This window comes from Chlorocebus sabaeus, chromosome 6 (genome assembly GCF_047675955.1).
Source record: "Chlorocebus sabaeus isolate Y175 chromosome 6, mChlSab1.0.hap1, whole genome shotgun sequence".
Taxonomy (NCBI): domain Eukaryota; kingdom Metazoa; phylum Chordata; class Mammalia; order Primates; family Cercopithecidae; genus Chlorocebus; species Chlorocebus sabaeus.
This window is the reverse complement of record NC_132909.1, coordinates 50,697,742-50,716,966: the sequence shown is the minus strand read 5'-3', so window position 1 is coordinate 50,716,966 and position 19,225 is coordinate 50,697,742. Positions and strand designations below refer to the sequence as shown.

At 47.2% G+C, this 19,225-nt stretch overlaps 3 protein-coding genes across 13 annotated transcripts in view; 1 reads left to right on the top strand and 2 right to left on the bottom strand.

Moving 5' to 3' along the window:
* Positions 1 to 288, bottom strand: part of LOC103233949 (uncharacterized) — a 30,428-nt gene extending 30,140 nt beyond the window's left edge. Inside the window, exon 1 of one of the 3 annotated variants that reach the window (XM_007995356.3) lies at positions 5 to 288. In XM_007995356.3, the coding sequence (XP_007993547.1) occupies positions 5 to 7 (3 nt within the window). In that variant the 5' untranslated portion in view covers positions 8 to 288. The remainder of the gene's footprint in view (positions 1 to 4) is intronic. The other 2 variants (XM_007995357.3, XM_073016917.1) reach the window with 2 other exon arrangements.
* LOC103233952 (uncharacterized) overlaps positions 1 to 11,227 on the top strand; it is an 82,272-nt gene extending 71,045 nt beyond the window's left edge. For 2 of the 7 annotated variants that reach the window (XM_073016915.1, XM_073016909.1), the window contains exons 5-7: positions 323 to 449; positions 6,683 to 6,722; positions 11,039 to 11,227. The gene's annotated coding sequence lies outside the window, so the exon portion shown is untranslated. Of the gene's footprint in view, positions 1 to 322; positions 450 to 2,470; positions 2,593 to 6,682; positions 6,723 to 11,034 lie in introns of all 7 variants that reach the window. The other 5 variants (XM_073016911.1, XM_073016913.1, XM_073016912.1 and 2 more) reach the window with 5 other exon arrangements.
* On the bottom strand, positions 6,729 to 18,575 carry ZNF878 (zinc finger protein 878). Of its 3 annotated transcripts, XM_073016919.1 has the most exons (5): positions 17,234 to 18,575; positions 16,548 to 16,592; positions 11,577 to 11,703; positions 11,314 to 11,374; positions 6,729 to 9,505 (listed from the first exon to the last, which is right to left on the bottom strand). In XM_073016919.1, the coding sequence occupies exons 1-5, from the start codon at positions 17,234 to 17,236 to the stop codon at positions 8,185 to 8,187; spliced, it is 1,557 nt and encodes a 518-aa protein (XP_072873020.1). In that variant the 5' UTR covers positions 17,237 to 18,575; the 3' UTR covers positions 6,729 to 8,184. The 3 variants fall into 3 exon arrangements, with proteins under 3 accessions (XP_072873020.1, XP_072873019.1, XP_072873021.1); XM_073016918.1 differs by having other exon boundaries at positions 16,548 to 18,575; XM_073016920.1 differs by lacking the exon at positions 16,548 to 16,592.
* Between the last annotated feature and the right edge of the window lie 650 nt (positions 18,576 to 19,225).

The following is a 19,225-nucleotide window of genomic DNA, read 5'->3' as shown; positions in this document are numbered from 1 at the left end:
TCACCATTTCTTGCCTTTCAGGTGACTCCCACGGCCAGTGCGGGTCACAGCACAGGCAACAGAAGCTATGGCAGAGGCACCTGAACCCTCTGGGAGGGGAAAGCCAGGTTCCCAACCTCAGCTCGCCGCCTGGAGGAGAGCAAGGCCTTAGCCCTCCCAGATGGACAGTTGGCAGGGCCCCGCCCAGCGCCCCTGATTGGACGAGGCGCCGGGCCCCGCCCCCTCAGCCGTGAGTGACAGTAGAAGCCCTTGGTAACGGGGCTCTGAGAACCGGTTTGACAGGATCTAGCGATAGATTCTTTTTTTTTTTTTTTTGCGATAGATTCTTTAAGCCAGACGTCTGTAACCTTTTTAGCACCAGAACCGGTTTCGTGGAAGACAGTTCTCCTACCGGAGCAGATAGTTTCGGGATGAAACTTCCACCTCAGATCATCGGGCATTTGATCCTCGTAAGGCAAACCCAACCTAGATCCTTCGCATGCGCAGCTCAGAATAGGGTTCGGGCTCCTATGACGCACTAATGCCTCTGCTGATCTGACAGGAAGCATAGCTCTGGCGATAATGCCTGCTGGCTCGCCCGCCAGCCGCTCACCTCCTGCTGTGCGGACTGGTTCTTACAGGCCATGGACCGGGGTTGGGAAACCCCGCCATAGGGTACTGTTGAATAGAAACTTTAGCTTGTGCGGGGGAGTAGCTCATGCCTGTAACCCCACCACTTTGGGAAGTCAAGGCCGGGAGGGCAGATTGCTTGAGCCCAGGAACTTGAGACCAGCCTGGGTAACATACCAAAACCCCGCCCCTACAAAAAATGCAAAAATTAGTCGGGCATGGTGGTGCATGTTTGTAGTCCCAGCTACTTGGAAGGCTGAGATGACAGGATCGCCTGAGCCCAGAAAGGTCGAGGCCAAAGTGAGCTGTGATTTTACCAGCCTAGGTGTCAGAGTGAGACCCTGTCTCTGAAGGAAAAGAAGGGAATTGCAATAGAGTCGGCTAAATGAAAGACCAGATTTTTATTTTTATTCAATTCTGCCTCCCTAAAAATTGGGAGGCTAGGTTTTGTTTTGCTTTGTTTTTGAGATGGAGTCTTGCTGTCGCCCATGCTGGACAGCAGTGGCGTAATCTCGGTTCACTGCAACCTCCGCCTCCTGGGTTCAAGCGATTCTCCTGCCTCAGCCTCCTGAGTAGCTGGGATTACAGTCGCGCCCCACCACGCCCGGCTAATTTTTGTATTTTAGTAGAGACAGGGTTTCATCATGTTGGTCAGGCTGTTCTCAAACTCCTGACCTCATGATCCGCCCGCCTCGGCCTATGGAAGTGCTGGGATTACAGGTGTGAGCCACCGCACCCGGCCGAGGGTGGGGGTTTTAAAGATAATTTGGTGAGCAGGAGGCTGGAAAATAGGGAATGCTGATTGGTCGCGAAAAGGATGTATCACAGGGAGTCTAAGCTGTCGTCTTGCACTGAGTCAGTTCTTGGCTAGGGGCCACTGGAGCAGGTGAGCCAGTTTATTGGTCTGTGTGATGCCAGCTAATCCATCAGAATGAAGGGTCTCAAATACCTCAAACACCAATCTTAGGTCTTACAACAATATTATCCACAGGAGCAAGTGGCAAGGTTGGGAATCTTGTGTCCTCTGGCCGCATATTTCCTGAACCATAATTTCTAATCTTGTGGCTAATTTCTTAGTTTTACAAAGGCAATCTGGTTCCCAAGCAAGGAGATGATTTCTTCTGGGAAGCGGCAGTTACAACTTTTGCTTTAAAGCTAAACTAAACTCCTTCTAATATTAGTAAGACCTATAACCAGGAATGAACAGGGGTAGCTTGGAGGCTAAAGAAAACGTGGAGTTGCTTAGATCTGATCTCTTTCACTGACATCATTTTCACTGTTATAATTCTTGCAAAGGAGTTTTCAGATGTAGTCATAATTTTAGCTCCTGGCAACATTTATGTTGGAATGTATATACAGCAACTAAATCACTGGAACAGGATAATTGGTTGAGGATTTACTAACTGTTCCATCAGGTAGAAGTGGCACTCTTGATTTAACTGAAAGCACTATTTCTTGAGCCATGGAAACTGAGTATAGCAATGATATGTGATCTAAAGAATGTTCCCACTCTGCTTCTTCTCTCTAGTGAAGTCCTGCCAGGCACCTTACTACTTCCACTGCCACTTTTTCCTCCTCCAAATGTGGCTAAGCAATTACTTCCCTTATGGAAGACTGCAAAGATAAAAACATGGCTAGGTTGATGGGGTCACTCTGAGACAAGGTAGACTTATGTTATACTTTTTGCAAAGGTGACTTCAGATATGGAATCATAATTTTAGCTGCTGGCACCAATGATGTTGGAATTCACATACAGACACTAAATGACTGGAAAAGGACAAGTCGTTGAAGGGTTACTAATTGTTCCCTCAAGTGGAAGTGCCATTCCCTATTGATTTAACTGACAGCATTATATCCTCAGCCATGGAAACTGAGTACAGCAATAATGTGATCTAAAGAACTTTCCACTCTGAGGGCCAGGTGCAGTGGCTCACGCCTGTAATCTCAACACTTTAGGAGGCCAAGGAAGGCAGATCACATAAGGTAAGGAGTTAAAGACCAAGCTGGCCAACACAGCGAAACCCTATCTCTACTAAAATCACACAAATTAGCTGGGCATGGGCTGGGCGCAGTAGCTCACGCCTGTAATCGCAGCACTTTGGGAGGCTGAGGTGGGCAGATCATCTGAGGTTGGGAGTTCAAGACCAGCCTGACCAACATGGAGAAACTCCGTCTCTATTAAAAATACAAAATTAGTTGGGTATGCTGGCGCATGCCTGTAATCCCAGGTACTCGGGAGGCAGGAGAATCGCTTGAACCTAGGAGGCGGAGGTTGTGGTGAGCCGAGATTGCGCCATTGCACTCCAACCTGGGCAACAAAAGCAAAACTCCGTCTCAAAAAAAAAAAAAAAAAAGGCCGGGCGCGGTGGCTCAAGCCTGTAATCTCAGCACTTTGGGAGGCTGAGACGGGTGGATCACAAGGTCAGGAGATCGAGACCATCCTGGCTAACACGGTGAAACCCCGTCTCTACTAAAAAATACAAAAGAAAAACTAGCCGGGCGAAGTGGCGGGTGCCTGTAGTCCCAGCTACTCGGGAGGCTGAGGCAGGAGAATGGCGTGAACCCGAGAGGAGGAGCTTGCAGTGAGCTGAGATCTGGCCACTGCACTCCAGCCTGGGTGACAGAGCAAGACTCCGTCTCAAAAAAATAATAATAATAATAATAATAATTAGGCGGGTGTGGTGGTGCCCACCTGTAGTCCCAGCTACTCAGGAGGCCGAGGCATGAGAATCACCTGAACCTGGGAGGTGGAGGCTGCAGTGAGCTGAGATCCCGCCACTGCACTCCAGCCTGGGTGACAGAGTGAGACTCTATCTTAAAAAAACAAAAACAAAACACAAAAAACAAAAGGCTGGGCGCAGTGGCTCATGCCTATAATCCCCGCACTTTGGGAGGCTGAGGCAGGCAGATTACCTGAGGTCAGGAGTTCAAGACCAGCCTGGCCAACATGGTGAAACCCCATCTCTACTTAAAATACAAAAAATTAGCTGGGCATGATGGTACGCACCTGTAATCCCTGCTACTTGGGAGACTGAGGCAGGAGAATCACTTGAACCCAGGAGGTGGAGGTTGCAGTGAGCCGAGATCGTGCCACTGCACTTCAGCCTAGGGTACAAAAGCGAGATGTCGTCTCAAAAAAAAAAAAAAAAATACTTCTTCCCTCTGGTAATGTTCTGCCAGGTACATTGCTACTTCCACTGACACTTTTTCGTCCTCCAAAGGTAGCTAAGCAATTGTTATTTCCCTTATGAAAAACTGAATATAAATGGGAACATAGCTAGGCCAATGAGGTCACGCAGGGGCAAAGAAGACTTACGTTGTATAGCAAGTTTTCTTTTCAGTAGCTTAATTTTCACTTCTATTTGTTTAATTTTTTATTTTTTTGGAGACAGAGTCTCACCTGTCATCCAGACTGGAGTGCACTAGCGTGATCTCAGCTCACTGCAACCTCTACCTCCTGGATTCAAGCAATCCTCTCACCTCAGCCTCCTGAGTAGCTGGGACCACAGGCCCATGCCACCATAACTGGCTAATTTTTGTATTAGTTTGTAGATACAAATTCTCACTATGTTGCCCAGGCTGGTCTTAAACTCCTGGGCTCCAGCGATCTGCCCACCTTGACGTCCCACACAGTGCTGGGATTGATTGCAGGTGTGAGCAACCACACCCAGCTTTCATTTCTACTTTTTGATTATTTTAAAATTTTATTCGTTTATTTATTTTTTTCTTTTTCTTTTTTTTTTTTTTTTTGGAGACAGAGTCTCGCTCTGTAACCCAGGCTGGAGTGCAGTGGCGCGATCTCCACTCACTGCAAGCTCCGCCTTCCAGGTTCATGCCATTCTCCTGCCTCAGCCTCCGGAGTCGCTGGGACTACAGGTGCCCGCCACCACGCCCGGCTAATTTTTTGTATTTTTTTTAGTAGAGACGGGGTTTCACAGTGTTAGCCAGGATGGTCTCGATTTCCTGACCTTGTGATCCACCCGTCTCGGCCTCCCAAAGTGCTGGGATTACAGGCGTGAGCTATTTATTTTTAGAGACAAGATCTTCCTACCTAGTCCAGGCTGGGGAACAGTGCAGCATTAAACTCCCATGCTAAAGTAATCCTTCTGACTTAGCTTCCTGACAAGCAGTGACCATAGACACATGACATCACATCTGGATGTTTTACAAAATTAATAGTGCCTAAATATGACAGGGCACGGTGGCTCATGCCTCTAACCAAAGCACTTTGGGAAGCCAAGGCAGGTGTGATCACCTGAGGTCTGGAGTTCAAGACCAACCTGGCCAACATGGCAACAATAAATATACAAAAATTAGCTGGGCGTGGTGGTGGGCACCTGTAATCCTAGCTACTCAGGAGGCTGAGGCAGGAGAATCGCTTGAACCCAGGAGGCGGAAGTTGCAGTGAACCAAGATCACACCACTTCACTCCAGCCTGGGCAAAAGAGCAAAATTCCGTCTTAAAAAAAAAAAATTTGGCCAGGAGTGTGGCTCACGCCTGTAATCCCAACACTTTGGGAGGCCGAGGCAGGTAGGTCACAAGGTCAGGAGTTCGAGACCAGTCTGGCCAACATAGTGAAACCCCGTCTCTACTAAAAGTACAAACAAATCAGCCAGGTGTGGTGGCGAGCGCCTATAATCTCAGCTACTCGGGAGGCTGAGGCAGGAGAATTGCTTGAACCCACGAGGCAGAGGTTGCAGTGAGACGAGATTGTGCCATTGCACTCCAGCCTGGGTGACAGAGCGAGACTCTGTCTCAAAAAAAAAAAAAAAACAAAAAAGAAACAGGCCGGGAGTGGTGGATCATGCCTGTAATACCAGCACTTTGGGAGGCCAAGGCAGGCAGATCACAAGGTCAACATATCAAGACCATCCCAGCCAACATGGTAAAATGCCATCTCTACTAAAAATACAAAAATCAGCCAGGTGTGGTGGTGTGCGCCCGTAGTCCCAGCTACTCAGGAAGCTGAGGCAAGAGAATCCCTTGAACCAGGGAGGTGGAGGTTGCAGTGAGCCGAGATCGCGCCACTGCACTCCAGCCTGGTGACAGAGCAAGACTCCATCTCAAAAAAATAAAAATAAAAGTATAAAATTCAGCCAGGCATGGTGGCACACGCCTGTAGTCCCAGCTACTCAGAAGGCTGAGGCAGAATTGCTTGAACCCAGGAGGTAGATGTTGCAGTGAGTCAAGATCACGCCACTGCACTCCAACCTGGGCGACAAGAGCGAGACTCTGTCTCAAAAAGAAGAAATAAATTCCACATACCAAACTAGTCCCAGGAATAAATATGCAATTTATTAAACAAGAAAACAATAATAGCCTAACACAATAGCCAAAAAAGTTAAAATTTCAGAAATATTTGTTTTTCCATGAAAACTAGATAGCAGTTATAGTGGCTCAAGCCTGTAATTTCAGCACTTTGGGAGGCCAAGGCAGGACTGTTTGAACCCAGGAGTTCCAGAGTATCGTGGGCAACACAGGGAGACCAGGTCTCTACAAAAAATTAAGAAATTAGGTGGGTGTGACCAGGTGCGGTGGTTCATGCCCGTAATCCCAGCACTTTGGGAGGCCAAGGCAGGTAGATCACAAAGTGAGGAGTTTGAGACCAATCTGGCCAATATGGTGAAACCCCATCTCTACTAAAAATGCAAAAGTAAACGGGCGTGGTGACGCATGCCTGTAATCCCAGCCGAGACCGTGCCACTGCACTCCAGCCTGGGCGACAGAGCGAGGCTCCGTCTCAAAAAAAAAAAAAAAAAGAAATTAGATGGGTGTGGTGGCTCACACTTGTAGTCCCAGCTATTCGGGAGGCTGAGATGGGAGGATCCCATGGGCCTGGGAGATGTAGGCTGCAGTGAGCAGTGATCAAGCCACTGCACTCCAGCCTAAGTGACAGATGGAGACTGTCTCAAACAAAACAAACTAGGCAAAAAAGCTAAGGATAGCACCTTTGAATTTGTCTCTAAATTGTCATTCAAAGTCTTGGGCCCCCACTAAAGGCATTCCCTGGTAATTAGACACTAGATAAAGCAGAAGTGAAGACTGTACTCTAATTATCCTCCTTTGTTTTAGGTTTCTTCCTGAAGGACTTGAAGTCACTTCCTCTACCCAGGTAACGTTTTTCTGCTGACCCCCAAATTTTAAACAAAGTTGTTCTTCCCTAACCAATTGCAAATCAGGAAATCTTTAAATCTACCTATGACCTATAAGCCCCAGCTTTAAAATATCCCACCCTTTCAAGCATAAACCAATGAGTAATCTCCATGTATTCATTTGTTATTTTGTGTATAGCATCTACAGTCCTAAAACTTACTCCTGCTTCTAAAAATCCCTGCCTGCAATCCAGTTGGGGAGGTCAGGATTTAAGACTATACCTGTGTGGTCCTCCTTGATTGGAACCCTGCAATAAAAGGCTTTTTCCACATGACTTCAAACCCCAGTGTAAATGCCTTGCTTTCCAGGGCAAGGCAACTGGATCACAGTTCTGTCCTCCACCCCCGGGGTTCTGGTCGCGGCTGGAAATAGACAGGCTTTCTCCCACATCTTCCTCACTTTCATGTAGGAAATAAGTAGTTTCCTTCTTTAAAATCAAAACTGTTTTATCCTCAGGATATATACCTTCACAGATAGCATAAAGTTAACTTTTCAGAATATGTTTATCAGCCAGGTAGAGTGGCTCACAGCTGTAATCCTAGCACTTTTGGATACTAAGGTGGGAGGATTGCTCACAGCTAGGTGTTCACAACCAGCCTGAGCAATGGAATGAGAACCTGTCTCTATGAAAGGAATAAAAAATGAGCTAAGAATGGTGGTACCTGTCTGTAGTCATAGCTCCTCAGAAGGCTAAGGCAGGAGGATCATTTGAGCCCAAGAGTTCAAGGCTACAGGGAACTATGATTGTACCACTGCACTTCAACCTGGGTGTTTTGGGTGTCTCCCAAAACACACACACACACAGACAAATACATATATAAATATATGTATATAAATATCCTATATATTTTACTTATGCATTTTAAATAGTTATGTTTAAATATATATGCATATTTATATACAAAATGTAAATATGTATATTTCACTTTATTTACTTATTTTTTGAGACAGAGTTTCACTCTTGTTGCCCAGGCTAGAGTGCAATGGCGCAATCTCAGCTCACCGCAACCTCTGCCTCCCAGGTTGAAGTGATTCTCCTGCCTCAGCCTCCCAAGCAGCTAGGATTACAGGCACCTGCCATGCCTGGCTAATTTTGTATTTTTAGTAGAGATGGGGTTTCTCCATGTTGGTCAGGCTGGTCTTGAACTCCTGACCTCAGGTGATCTGCCCACCTCCGCCTCCCAAAGTGCTGGGATTACAGGTGTGAGAGTCACTGTACCTGGCCTATTTTATTTTATTATGTAATGAAGTCTCACCATGTTGCCCAAGCTGGTCTTGACCTCTTCAGCTTAAGCAATCTTCCTGCCTTGGCTTCCCAAAATGCTGAGATTACAGGTGTCTCTGCAGTGAGTCCTTCCATGCATTTGAAGTTCTGAGTCCCATCTAAGGACTTTACCATATTGCTTACATCCACAGAGTTTCTAGCCAGCGTGAGTCCTTACATGCTTATGAAGGGCTGAGGCAGATCTAAAGGCTTTCCCACATTGCTTACACTCATAGGGTTTCTCTCCAGTGTGAATCTTTTCATGATAGAGAAAAGAGTTGGAAGAAATGAAGGCTTTTCCACATTGTTTACATTTATAAGGTTTCTCTCCAGTGTGAGTCCTTTTATGATAACGAATGGAATTGGAAGAAATGAAGGCTTTTCCACATTGCTTACACTCATAGGGTTTCTCTCCTGTGTGAGTCCTTTCATGCATTTTAAGTTGTGAGGCAACTCTAAAGGCTTTCCCACATTGCGTACATCCATAGGGTTTCTCTCCTGTGTGAGTTCGTATGTGCTTTTGAAGGATTGAGGCAGATCGGAAAGCTTTCCCACATTGCTCACACTCATAGGGTTTCTCTCCAGTGTGAGTCCTTTCATGATAGTGAAAGGAGTTAGAAGAAGTGAAGGTTTTCCCACATCGTTTACATTCAAAGGGTTTCTCTCCAGTGTGTGTCCTTTCATGGATTCGAAGATCCTTGACAAAACTGAAGGCTTTCTCACATTTCTTACATTCATAAGGTTTCTCTCCAGTGTGAGTCTTTTCATGATAGCGAAAGGAAGTGGAAGAAATAAAGCCCTTACCACACAGCTTACACTCATAGGGTTTCTCTCCAGTGTGTTTTCTTTCATGTACTCGCAGGTACTTGACAGATCTGAAGGCTTTCCTACATTGTGTACACTCATAGGGTTTCTCTCCACTGTGAGTCCTTTCATGATATTGAAAGGAACTGGGACAATTGAAAGCTTTACCACATTGTGTGCATTTATAGCGTTTCTCTCCAGTGTGACTTTTCTCGTGTCTTTTTAACGAACTGGGAGAAAAAAAGGCTTTCCCACATATGTTACAGTTATGAGGTCTCTCTCCAGTGTGCATTCTCATGTGTGTTTGAAAGCTTATAAGATAAGATAATGCTTTCCCACATTGCTTACATTCATAGGGTTTTTTTGCAGAGTGGATTCTTTCATGTCTACGAACAGAACTGGGAAACCTGAATGCTTTCCCACATTCCTTACATTCATAACGCTTTTCCCCAGTGTGAGTTCTTCCATGTATTGAAAGGCTACTGGAATAACTAAAGGCTTTCAGGTGCCTATTAAGAGATGAAAGACCCATGCCGATTTCTCCACACACACTGCTTTCATGTGATTTTACTCCAGGAATTTTCTTCTTCAATGTGTCATCTGGAACCTGTGTCAAAACTTCTCCATGCTGATGACTTTCTTTCCTTTCAGAGAGTCTCTCTTTTATAATTCTTCTGTGAACAATGAAAAGGACATTGTAATGGGTTTATCACTAATTTTAATTCGTTTGCAAGTATTGCACTTGCGTTTTTAACAGTGCCCAGTTAGCCAGGCGCAGTGGCTCTCGCCTGTAATCCCAGCACTTTGGGAGGCCGAGGCAGGCAGATCACTGGAGGTTGGGAGTTCGAGCCCACCCTGACCAACATGGAGAAACCCCATCTCTACTAAAAATTAAAAATACAAAATCAGGCCGGGCACGGTGGCTCAAGCCTGTAATCCCAGCACTTTGGGAGGCCGAGACGGGCGGATCACGAGGTCAGAAGATCGAGACCATCCTGGCTAACACGGTGAAACCCCATCTCTACTAAAAAATACAAAAAACTAGCCGGGCGAGGTGGCGGGTGCCTGTAGTCCCAGCTACTCAGGAGGCTGAGGCAGGAGAATGGCGTAAACTCAGGAGGCGGAGCTTGCAGTGAGCTGAGATTGCGTCACTGCACTCCAGCCTGGGCGACAGAACAAGACTCTTGTCTCAAAAAAAAAAAAAAAAAAAAAATCAGCGGGTGTAGTGGCACATGCCTGTAATCCCAGCTGCTCGGGAGGCTGAGGCAGGAGAATTGCTTGAACCCAGGAGGCAGAGGTTGCGGTGAGCCAGAGATCGCGCCATTGCACTCCAGTCGGGACAACAAGAGCGAAACTCCGTCTCAAAAAAAAAAAAATACCGTGAGGACAGGTGCGGTGGCTTAAGCCTGTAATTCCAGCACTTTGGGAGGCCGAGACGGGCGGATCACGAGGTCAGGAGATCGAGACCATCCTGGCTAACCCGGTGAAACCCCATCTCTACTAAAAATACAAAAAACTAGCCGGGTGAGGTGGCGGGCGCCTGTAGTCCCAGCTACTCTGGAGGCTGAGGCAGGAGAATGGCATAAACCCGGGATGGGGAGCTTGCAGTGAGCTGAGATCCGGCCACTGCACTCCAGCCCGGGCCAGAGAGCAAGACTCCGTCTCAAAAAAAACAAAAACAAAATAAATAAATAAATAAATAAATAATAAAAAAAATACTGTGCCCAGCAAAGTATAGGCTTTCTGTCCTGTCTGAACATGAATGGAGCACATGTTATAAAAGATGGCCCAGCCATATCTCTTATCAAAAAAGATAATATTGATACAGGAATTTTAAATGCTTTATTTTCATTATTATTATTTTTTTGAGACCAGGTCTCACTCTGTTGCCAGGCTGGAGTGCAGTGGCGTGATCTCGGCTCACTGCAACCTCCGCCTCCCAGGTTCAAGCAATCCTCCTGCCTCAGCCTCCCAAGACACTACAGGCACACACCACCATGCCCAGCTAATTTTTTGTATTTTTAGTAGAGACGGGGTTTCATCATGATGGCCAGGATGGTCTTCATCTCTTGACCTCGTGATCCACCTACCTCAGCCTTCCAAAGTGCTGGGATTTCAGGTGTCAGCCACCATGTCCGGCTTTTAAATGCTATTTTAAAGTAAATTATTTTATAAATACTGTCTTTGTCTGTTTGTTTTTGAGTCAGGGTCTCACCCTGTGTCCCAGGCTGCCCTCCAGTGATGCCATCATGAATCAGTGCAACTTCAGACTCCCAGGTTCAAGTGATCTTCCATCCTGACCTCCAAAAGGGCTGGATTATACATATAAGCCATGTCACACTTTATATGTTTCTAGGGAAGCTTTTCTAAGAATAAATACATTGGAACTAGGTTTATTTCTTATGCTTGCTTCTTTTTAACATTTTCTTCCATTCTAAGATCATCTACAGAGACATTATTTTCTCTTGTAAGTGCCAGTTACCTTAGGTTTCTCCTAGGATTTTGGTGCTCATCTTCAATGTACTGGTTGTTCCACTTTTTTCCTAAAATGTGAACCCAGAAAAAGTCCTGAATTAGTATAAAATTATAAAAAAGGTTACTTGTTTCTATGTCCATGGCTCATTGCACCTGTGCCTTATTTATTGAAAGTATTCCCTGACCATATTCCAAATCACTCAACAGCACTGATGAACTAGAAACACCTGTTCTTTAATTCACTAAGGGAAGTAATACTGTCATTCTTACCTATGGAGGCCAGGTTCCTCAAGGTTTCCTGCATCACTTCCCTGTAGAGATTTTTCTGGGAAGGATCCAGCAAAGCCCACTCTTCCTGGGTGAAGTTCACAGCCACATCCTCAAAGGCCACCGAATCCTGAAATATCCCACATGTAGACAGGAGGATGAGTGAGGCTGACAGCACTGGGTTCCTACACCCTGTTCCTAGGAAGTTCTCAGGATGCTATGGTGTGTGGACTCCAAACATTTATTCCATGACTTGGTCATCAGACCCCTTACTCTCCGTCTACACTCACTTTTTTACAGAAAACAATTTTGATGCTAGAATTGAACTCTGGATGGGGTAAAGCAACAGCAGAATAGGAAAATGTGTGTTTCTGGTGAGTCCAGGGAGAAAGGCGTGCTGCCTGGACTGCCCTTAATGTCTGAAGTATGGATCTGCAGCACCTGTCATAACAAACTCCTTTGAATTCATGAGCAAAACAAAGTTAACATTAGCAGCCCTAAGGCTGCATATTCTTGAAAATACCTGTTCACAAAGTTTAACCTTTGTGATGACTAGAAAGTGGGTTTTGTTCTGATTCCAGTAGCAGAAGCCAAAAACAAAAAAAAATGGATTTTGCAAGGGGCTTTATTAATCCAACTGATAAGAGTCTGGCTGGGCATGGTGGCTCACACCTATAAATCCCAGTACCTTGGGAGGCGAAGGTGGGCGGATCACCTGAAGTCAGGAGTTTGAGACCAACCTGGCCAACATGGCAAAACCCCATCTCTACTAAAAATAATAAAATTAGCCAGGTGTAGTGATGGGCTCTTGTAATTCCAGCTACTTGGGAGGCTGAAGCAGGAGAATCACTTGAACCCAGGAGGCAGAGGTTGCAGTGAGCCAAAAACATGCCACCGCATTCCAGCCTGGGTGACAGAGCCAACTCTGTCGGTTAAAAAAAAAAAAAAAATTCTAATTGATAAGAGAGTCATAACTAAAACAAAACCTCATGAACAGAAACCTTTCTGGGAAACTACGTGAATAGAAAAACCTAAACTGGGCTTGGCATGGTGGCTCATGCCTGTAATTCCAGCACTTTGGGAGGTCAAGGCAGGTGGATCACCTGAGGTCAGGAGTTCAAGACCAGCCTGATCAATATGGTGAAACACCGTCTCTACTAATAGATAATCCCAAGTGTTGGTAAACCACAAAAATAAAGACACACACATGAAAGGCTAGATGGTTGATCCGTACATACACTCTGCTGGCATTATCTTTTATATTGGAATTTATCCATAATCTACAACCCAGTGACTTTTCCCCCAATATGTGAGAAATTTATGTGGCATTTTCATATGGCAAAAAAAAAAAAAGCCAACCATGACATTGTCACTAAGGTCAAAAACTAAACTGTAAACCCAAAACCCATTAAGTAGTGAAATGCATAAGTAAACTGGGCGACCCATGACTCAACACAGTGGCATGTTTGCAACAGAATGAGGCAAAAAATCAGAAACAAACCCTTTTGGTATAACATGAAAGGTACATTAATTGCAACACCAAGTTACTGGAAACTCCAAACAGCCAAAAATTCTACTTTGTGATAATAGAAAATATGGCAGGCCTGGCGAGGTGGCTCACGCCTGTAATCCCAGCACTTTAGGAGGTGGACGTGGGTGGATCATCTGAGGTCAGGAGTTCGAGACCAGCGTGGCCAACCTGGTAAAACCCCATCCCTACTAAAAATACAAAAATCAGCTGGGCTTGGTGGTGGGCGCTTGTGATCCCAGCTACGCGGGAGGCCGAGGCAGGAGAATCACTTGAACCTGTGAGGTGGAGATTGCAGTGGGCCAAGATCACACACTGCACGCCAGCCTGGGCGACAGAGCAAGACTCTGTCTCAAAAAAAAAAAAAAGGCTGGGCGCAGTGGCTCAGCACTTTGGGAGGCTGAGGTGGGTGGATCACAAAGCACAAAGTCAGGAGTTTGAGACCAGCCTGGCCAATATGGTGAAACCCCGTCTCCACTAAAAATACAAAAAGTAGCGGGGCGTGGTGGCAGGCACCTGCAGCCCAGCTACTCAGGAAGCTGAGGCAGGAGAATCGCTTGAACCCAGGAGGCAGACATTGCAGTGAGCCGAAATCATGCCACTGCACTCCAGCCTGGGTGACAGAGGGGGCTCCATCTCAAAAAAAAAAAAAGAAAAAGAACAAAAAAGATAATGCAGCTACAAAGAATAACAAAAAGAAGGCTGGGTGAGGTGGCTCATGTGTGTAATTCCAGCACTTTGGGAGATGGATCACCTAAGGTCAGGAGTTCAAGAACAGCCCAGCTAAAGTGGTAAAACCCCATCTCTACTAAAAATACAAAAATTAGCCAGGCGTGGTGGCAGGTGTCTGTAATCCCAGCTACTTGGGAGGCTGAGGAAGGAGAATCGCTTGGACCTGGTAGATAGAAGTTGTAGTGAGCAGAGATGGCGCCACTGCACTCCAGCCTGAGCGACAGAGCAAGACTCCCTCTCAAAAAAAAAAAAAAGGAAAAAGAAAAAAATAATAACAGGCCGGGCACAGTGGTTCACGCCTGTAATCCCAGCACTTTGGGAAGCCAAGGTGGTTAGAGCATGAGGTCAGGAGTTCAAGACCAGCTTGGCTAACCTAGTGAAACCCCGTCTCTACTAAAAATACAAAAATTAGCCAGGCGTGGTGGCACATGCCTGTAATCCCAGCTACTCGGGAGGCTGAGGCAGAAGAATCGCTTGAACCCGGGAGGTGGAGGTTGCAGTGAGCTGAGATCACACCATTGCACCCCAGCTTGGGCAACAAGAGAGAAACTCTGACTCAAAAAAAAAAAGGAAAAAAAATAACCAACAGAATCAAAACTTTGACCACCTTTGTGTGTCACAGTTAAGTGACATCAAAGAAACAAGCCAGAACTGCCCAAGGACTATTCATTTTCCTGGGTGGTGTTCCTGAGTATTTATATTCTTACTGACATGGCATCCAATTTTAAAACATCCAATTTTGGCCAGGTGCGGTGGCTCATGCCTGTAATCCCAGCACTGTGGGAGGCCAAAGCAGGTAGATCACCTGCGATCAGGAGTTTAAGATCAGCCTGGCCAACATGGTGAAACCCTGTCTCTACTAAAAATACAAAAATTAGCCAGGTATGGTGGTATGCATCTGTAGTCCCAGCTACTTGGGAGGCTGAAGCAGGAGAATCACTTGAACCCGGGAGGCGGAGGTTGCAGTGAGCCCAGATTGGGCCACGCACTCCAGCCTGGGCAACAGAAAGAGACTGAAAGAGACTGTCTCAAAAATAAATAAATAAGCAATTAAACTGAACTGGCTATAGAACACTAAGACCCTCCACAAGCATACTGAAGTCAAATTCAAATCCAATTCACATAAATTTCTTTTTTTTTTTTTTTTTTTTTTTTTTTGAGACGGAGTCTCGCTCTGTCGCCCAGGCTGGAGTGCAGTGGCGCAATCTCGGCTCACTGCAAGCTCCGCCTCCCGGGTTCACGCCATTCTCCTGCCTCAGCCTCCGGAGTAGCTGGGACTACAGGCGCCCGCCACTGCGCCCGGCTAATTTTTTCTATTTTTAGTAGAGACGGGGTTTCACCGTGTTAGCCAGGATGGTCTCGATCTCCTGACCTTGTGATCCGCCCGCCTCGGCCTCCCAAAGTGCTGGGATTACAGGCGTGAGCCACCGCGCCCGGCCTCACATAAATTTCTAATCTGTGGCCTGAGGAAACAATATCACTAAAGATTAATTTATAGGGAAATGGAATTTAGGCTTAACCAGGCAATTAATCTCTGATTACATAACCAAAAGTTTCACCTGTACAGACTGTGAAAATAGGTGATTCAAACATTTAAGCTGCTGGAACTCTAAATTATCTTGAGGTTTAAAGGAATGCGATTCTAGGGTTGAGACACCTGACAGGCAGTGGTAACAGAGCCAGCCAGGGAAGGGTCCATTCTCTGATTACAGATTAGCTTTCTTTCTTACCTATATTGTTTTGTAACATATTTTAAATTACTGAAGCAAGTCATGAAAGACCCCTCCCCTCTTAAGGATTGATTTCATTATAGACTGACTTCCCTCTTACTTTTCTCACACAAAGACTCCATGGCCATCACATCTTCTGAAGCTGGAAATGTTAAATTCACTTTTTTAAATACGAAAAGAAATGAAAACCTCTTGCAAAGAAAATTTTTAAAGGCCTGGGGCGGGCACGGTGGCTCACGCCTGTAATCTGATACAGGACAATCCGTTGAACCCGGGAGGCAGAGGTTGCAATGAGCCGGAGATTGCGCCACTGCACTCCAGCCTGGGGCAACAGGGCGAGACTCCGTCTCAAAAAAATAAAATCTGGTAAAACAAAAACAGGTCTTCTGGGGAAGGGAGCAGGGACTGGGATGGAATCACGTGGCAGAGACCAGCCTAGCCAATATCCTGAAACTCCGTCTCTACTAAAACTACAAAAATTGGCCGGGCGCGGTGGCTCACGCCTGTAATCCCAGTACCTTGGGAGACCGAGGTGGGGGATCACAAGGTCACGAGGAGTTCGAGACCAGCCTGGCCAATATGGTGAAACCCGTCTCTACTGAAAATACAAAAATTAGCTGGGCGTGGTGGCTGGCGCCTGTAGTCCCAGCTATTCTGGAGGCTGAGGCAGGTGAATCGCTTGAACACGGGAGGCGGAGGTTGCAGTGAACCGAGATGGCGCCACTGCACTTCAGCCTGGGGCGACAGAGCGAGACTCCGTCTCAAAAAAATAAAATCTGGTAAACAAAAACAGGTCTTCTGGGGAAGGGAGCAGGGACTGGGATGGAGTCACGTGGCAGATAACAGCCCTCCTTCCTACAGCCTCCAAATTTTAGACAAAGCTTCACACACTCTCAACCCACCGCCACCCACAGAATCCCTCCAACCACCTGTGCCTTCTAACCCCGCTTCCATGTGTCCCGCCTTTCGGCCAAAGGAACTTACACCTTCCCGGCACTGATGCATCATTCTCCTGCAATTCCTGTCTCCCTGAAATGAATAAAACCAAACTGTCATGAGCTGCCTCGGGACCGCTTACTCCGGGCTTCGTGGGGTTGTGTTTCCCTCAGCGGAGGTCTCTCCTATTCGGCTCAGAATAAACTTATTCTACACGGTTTGGGTTTTTCCGTTACCAAACCACAAGCCAGGACTGGGAGTTTCTCATTCATTAATCGCTGTTTGCTAAAAGAAACTCTCATTTTTTAACAGTGCCTCCGTTTAATTTTTAACTGGAGAAAAAAAAGGAACTGGGGACCCCACAGGCCACCGCTCCTTCCACACGAACCCCACACCCGAGGCGGGATCCCCCCATGACCCTTCCGTGGTCCCTGAACCACCGGAGACGCGGGGCTGCGGGCGCGGAGCTGCTCAGACAGGGAGCCGGGGCCGGGGCCGGGGCCGGGGCTGGGACCGCAGTTGCCGCGCAGGGACCTGACAGGACGCCCGGGGTCCCGGCTGCCGGCCCAGCCCCACCCAGCGGCCGAGGAGACGGAGGACCGAGCTGCGCCAGGGGGACTGTGTCCGGACCCCAGCGTCGCTGCAGGAAGGCCTGGGCCCCGCCACAGCGGGTTCCTCTCGGTTCCACCCAGCCCCTCCTTTCGCCTTGGGACCCCCCAGCCCAGCGTGCTCACCATTTCCGAGCTTCGAGGTATCCCGGCGTCCTCTCTAAAGGTCCCGCGAATAGTGCAGCTCACCTTGCAGTCGACAGAGCAACAGCAGCTACGGCGGAAGTAACTGGTCCCTCTCAGAGCAGGAAAGACCCATACCTTAACAGGCGCGAACAGCTCTCGGAGTGAAGAGAGCGGGAATGCAATCTCCTCTTCCCTGGAGGACAGTGGCAGGGCCCCGCCCCAGCGCCCCTGATTGGATAGGGGTCTAGACTCCGCCCCCTTCCCTGAGTGACAGCAGAAGCCCTGGGTAAACTGGCGCTGCAGAGTCAAAGTGACCGGTTCTGGCCACACTTTCCAAGGTCAGCTTGGTCCCTCCCTCCCACCTTTACTTTGAATATTTGCCTTCGGCTGGCCCGACGCGGTGGCTCACTCCTGTAATCCCAGCACTTTGGGAGGCGGAGGCGGGCGGATCACGAGATCAGGAGATCGAGACCATCCTGGCTAACATGGTGAAACCCCCATCTCTACTAAAAATACAAAAAAAAATTAGCTGGGCGTGATGGCGAGCGCCTGTAGTCCCAGCTACTCGGGAGGCTGAGGCAGGAGAATGGCGTGAACCTGGGAGGCAGAGCTTGCAGTGAGCTGAGATCGCACCATTGCACTCCAGCCTGGGCAAAAAGAGCAAAACACTGTCTCAAAAAAAAAAAAAAAAGTGGCTGGGCGTGGTGAGACCAGCTCTCTACTAAAAAGATAAAGATAAGTAAATAGATTAGGGCCAGGCGTGGTGGCTCACGCCTGCAATCCTATCACTTTGGGAGGCCGAGGCGGGTGGATCACTTGAGGTCAGGAGTTCGAGACCAGCCTGGCCAACATGAAGAAACCCCATCTCTACTAAAAGTACAAAAATTAGCCAGGTTTAGTGGCTGGCTAATTTTCTAGCCAAGCCTCTTCCTTTCTCACTCTACTAAGCTGTCTTGCTACTAAACCTAATTTACTGACCTCAGGTTGCTATATAATCTTCTCTTTTATAGCTGGGTGGGTCTTCATTCTGAAGGTTCCCATGTATACATGTTAAATACATTTGCATGCCTTCTTTTCTATTAATCAATCTGCCTCAGATCAATTAGTTTTCAGCAAACCTTTAGGACGCCAAGAGTCTATCACCCCAACAAAGCCATCCCCTTGTCTCAGTGCAGGAGGGGAAACAGGTCAAGCATGCCTGTTCCAGGAGGAAGAGACAGATATCCTGCAGTGGGGCAGGAATTGGGATGAGGCATGGCCAAGGCTTCCTCACATACACCCATCTTCTCCTCACAGTGTGGAAACTCTCCCTCCTCTCCACACCTTCATTTTCTTTTCTTTTTTTTTTTTTTTTTTTTGATGGAGTCTCGCTCTGTCGCCCAGGCTGGAGTGCAGTGGCCGGATCTCAGCTCACTGCAAGCTCCGCTTTCCGAGTTCACACCATTCTCCTGCCTCAGCCTCCCGAGTAGCTGGTACTACAGGCGCCCGCCACCTTGCCCAGCTAGTTTTTTTGTATTTTTTAGTAGAGACTGGGTTTCACCATATTAGCCAGGATGGTCTCGATCTCCTGACCTCGTGATCCGCCCGTCTCGGCCTCCCAAAGTGCTGGGATTACAGGCTTGAGCCACCGCGCCCGGCCTCACACCTTCATTTTCATTAGCAGGAAACTCTCACCTGGAGTCAGTTTCATCTTATTACCCGAAAGGGGTACCAATCCAGACCCCAAAAGAGAGTTCTTGGACCTCATGCAAGAAGTAATTCAGGGTGAGTCCATAAGGTAAAAGCAAGTTTATTAGAGAAATAAAGAAACAAAAGAATGGCTACTCCATAGGCAGAGCAGCAGCATGGTCTGCTTGACAGAGTATATTTATAGTTATTTCCTGATTATGTGCTAAACAAGGGGTGGATTATTCATGAGTGTTCTGGGAAAGGGGCAGGCAATTCCCAGAACTGAGGGTTCCTACCCCTTATTATACCACATAGGGTAACATC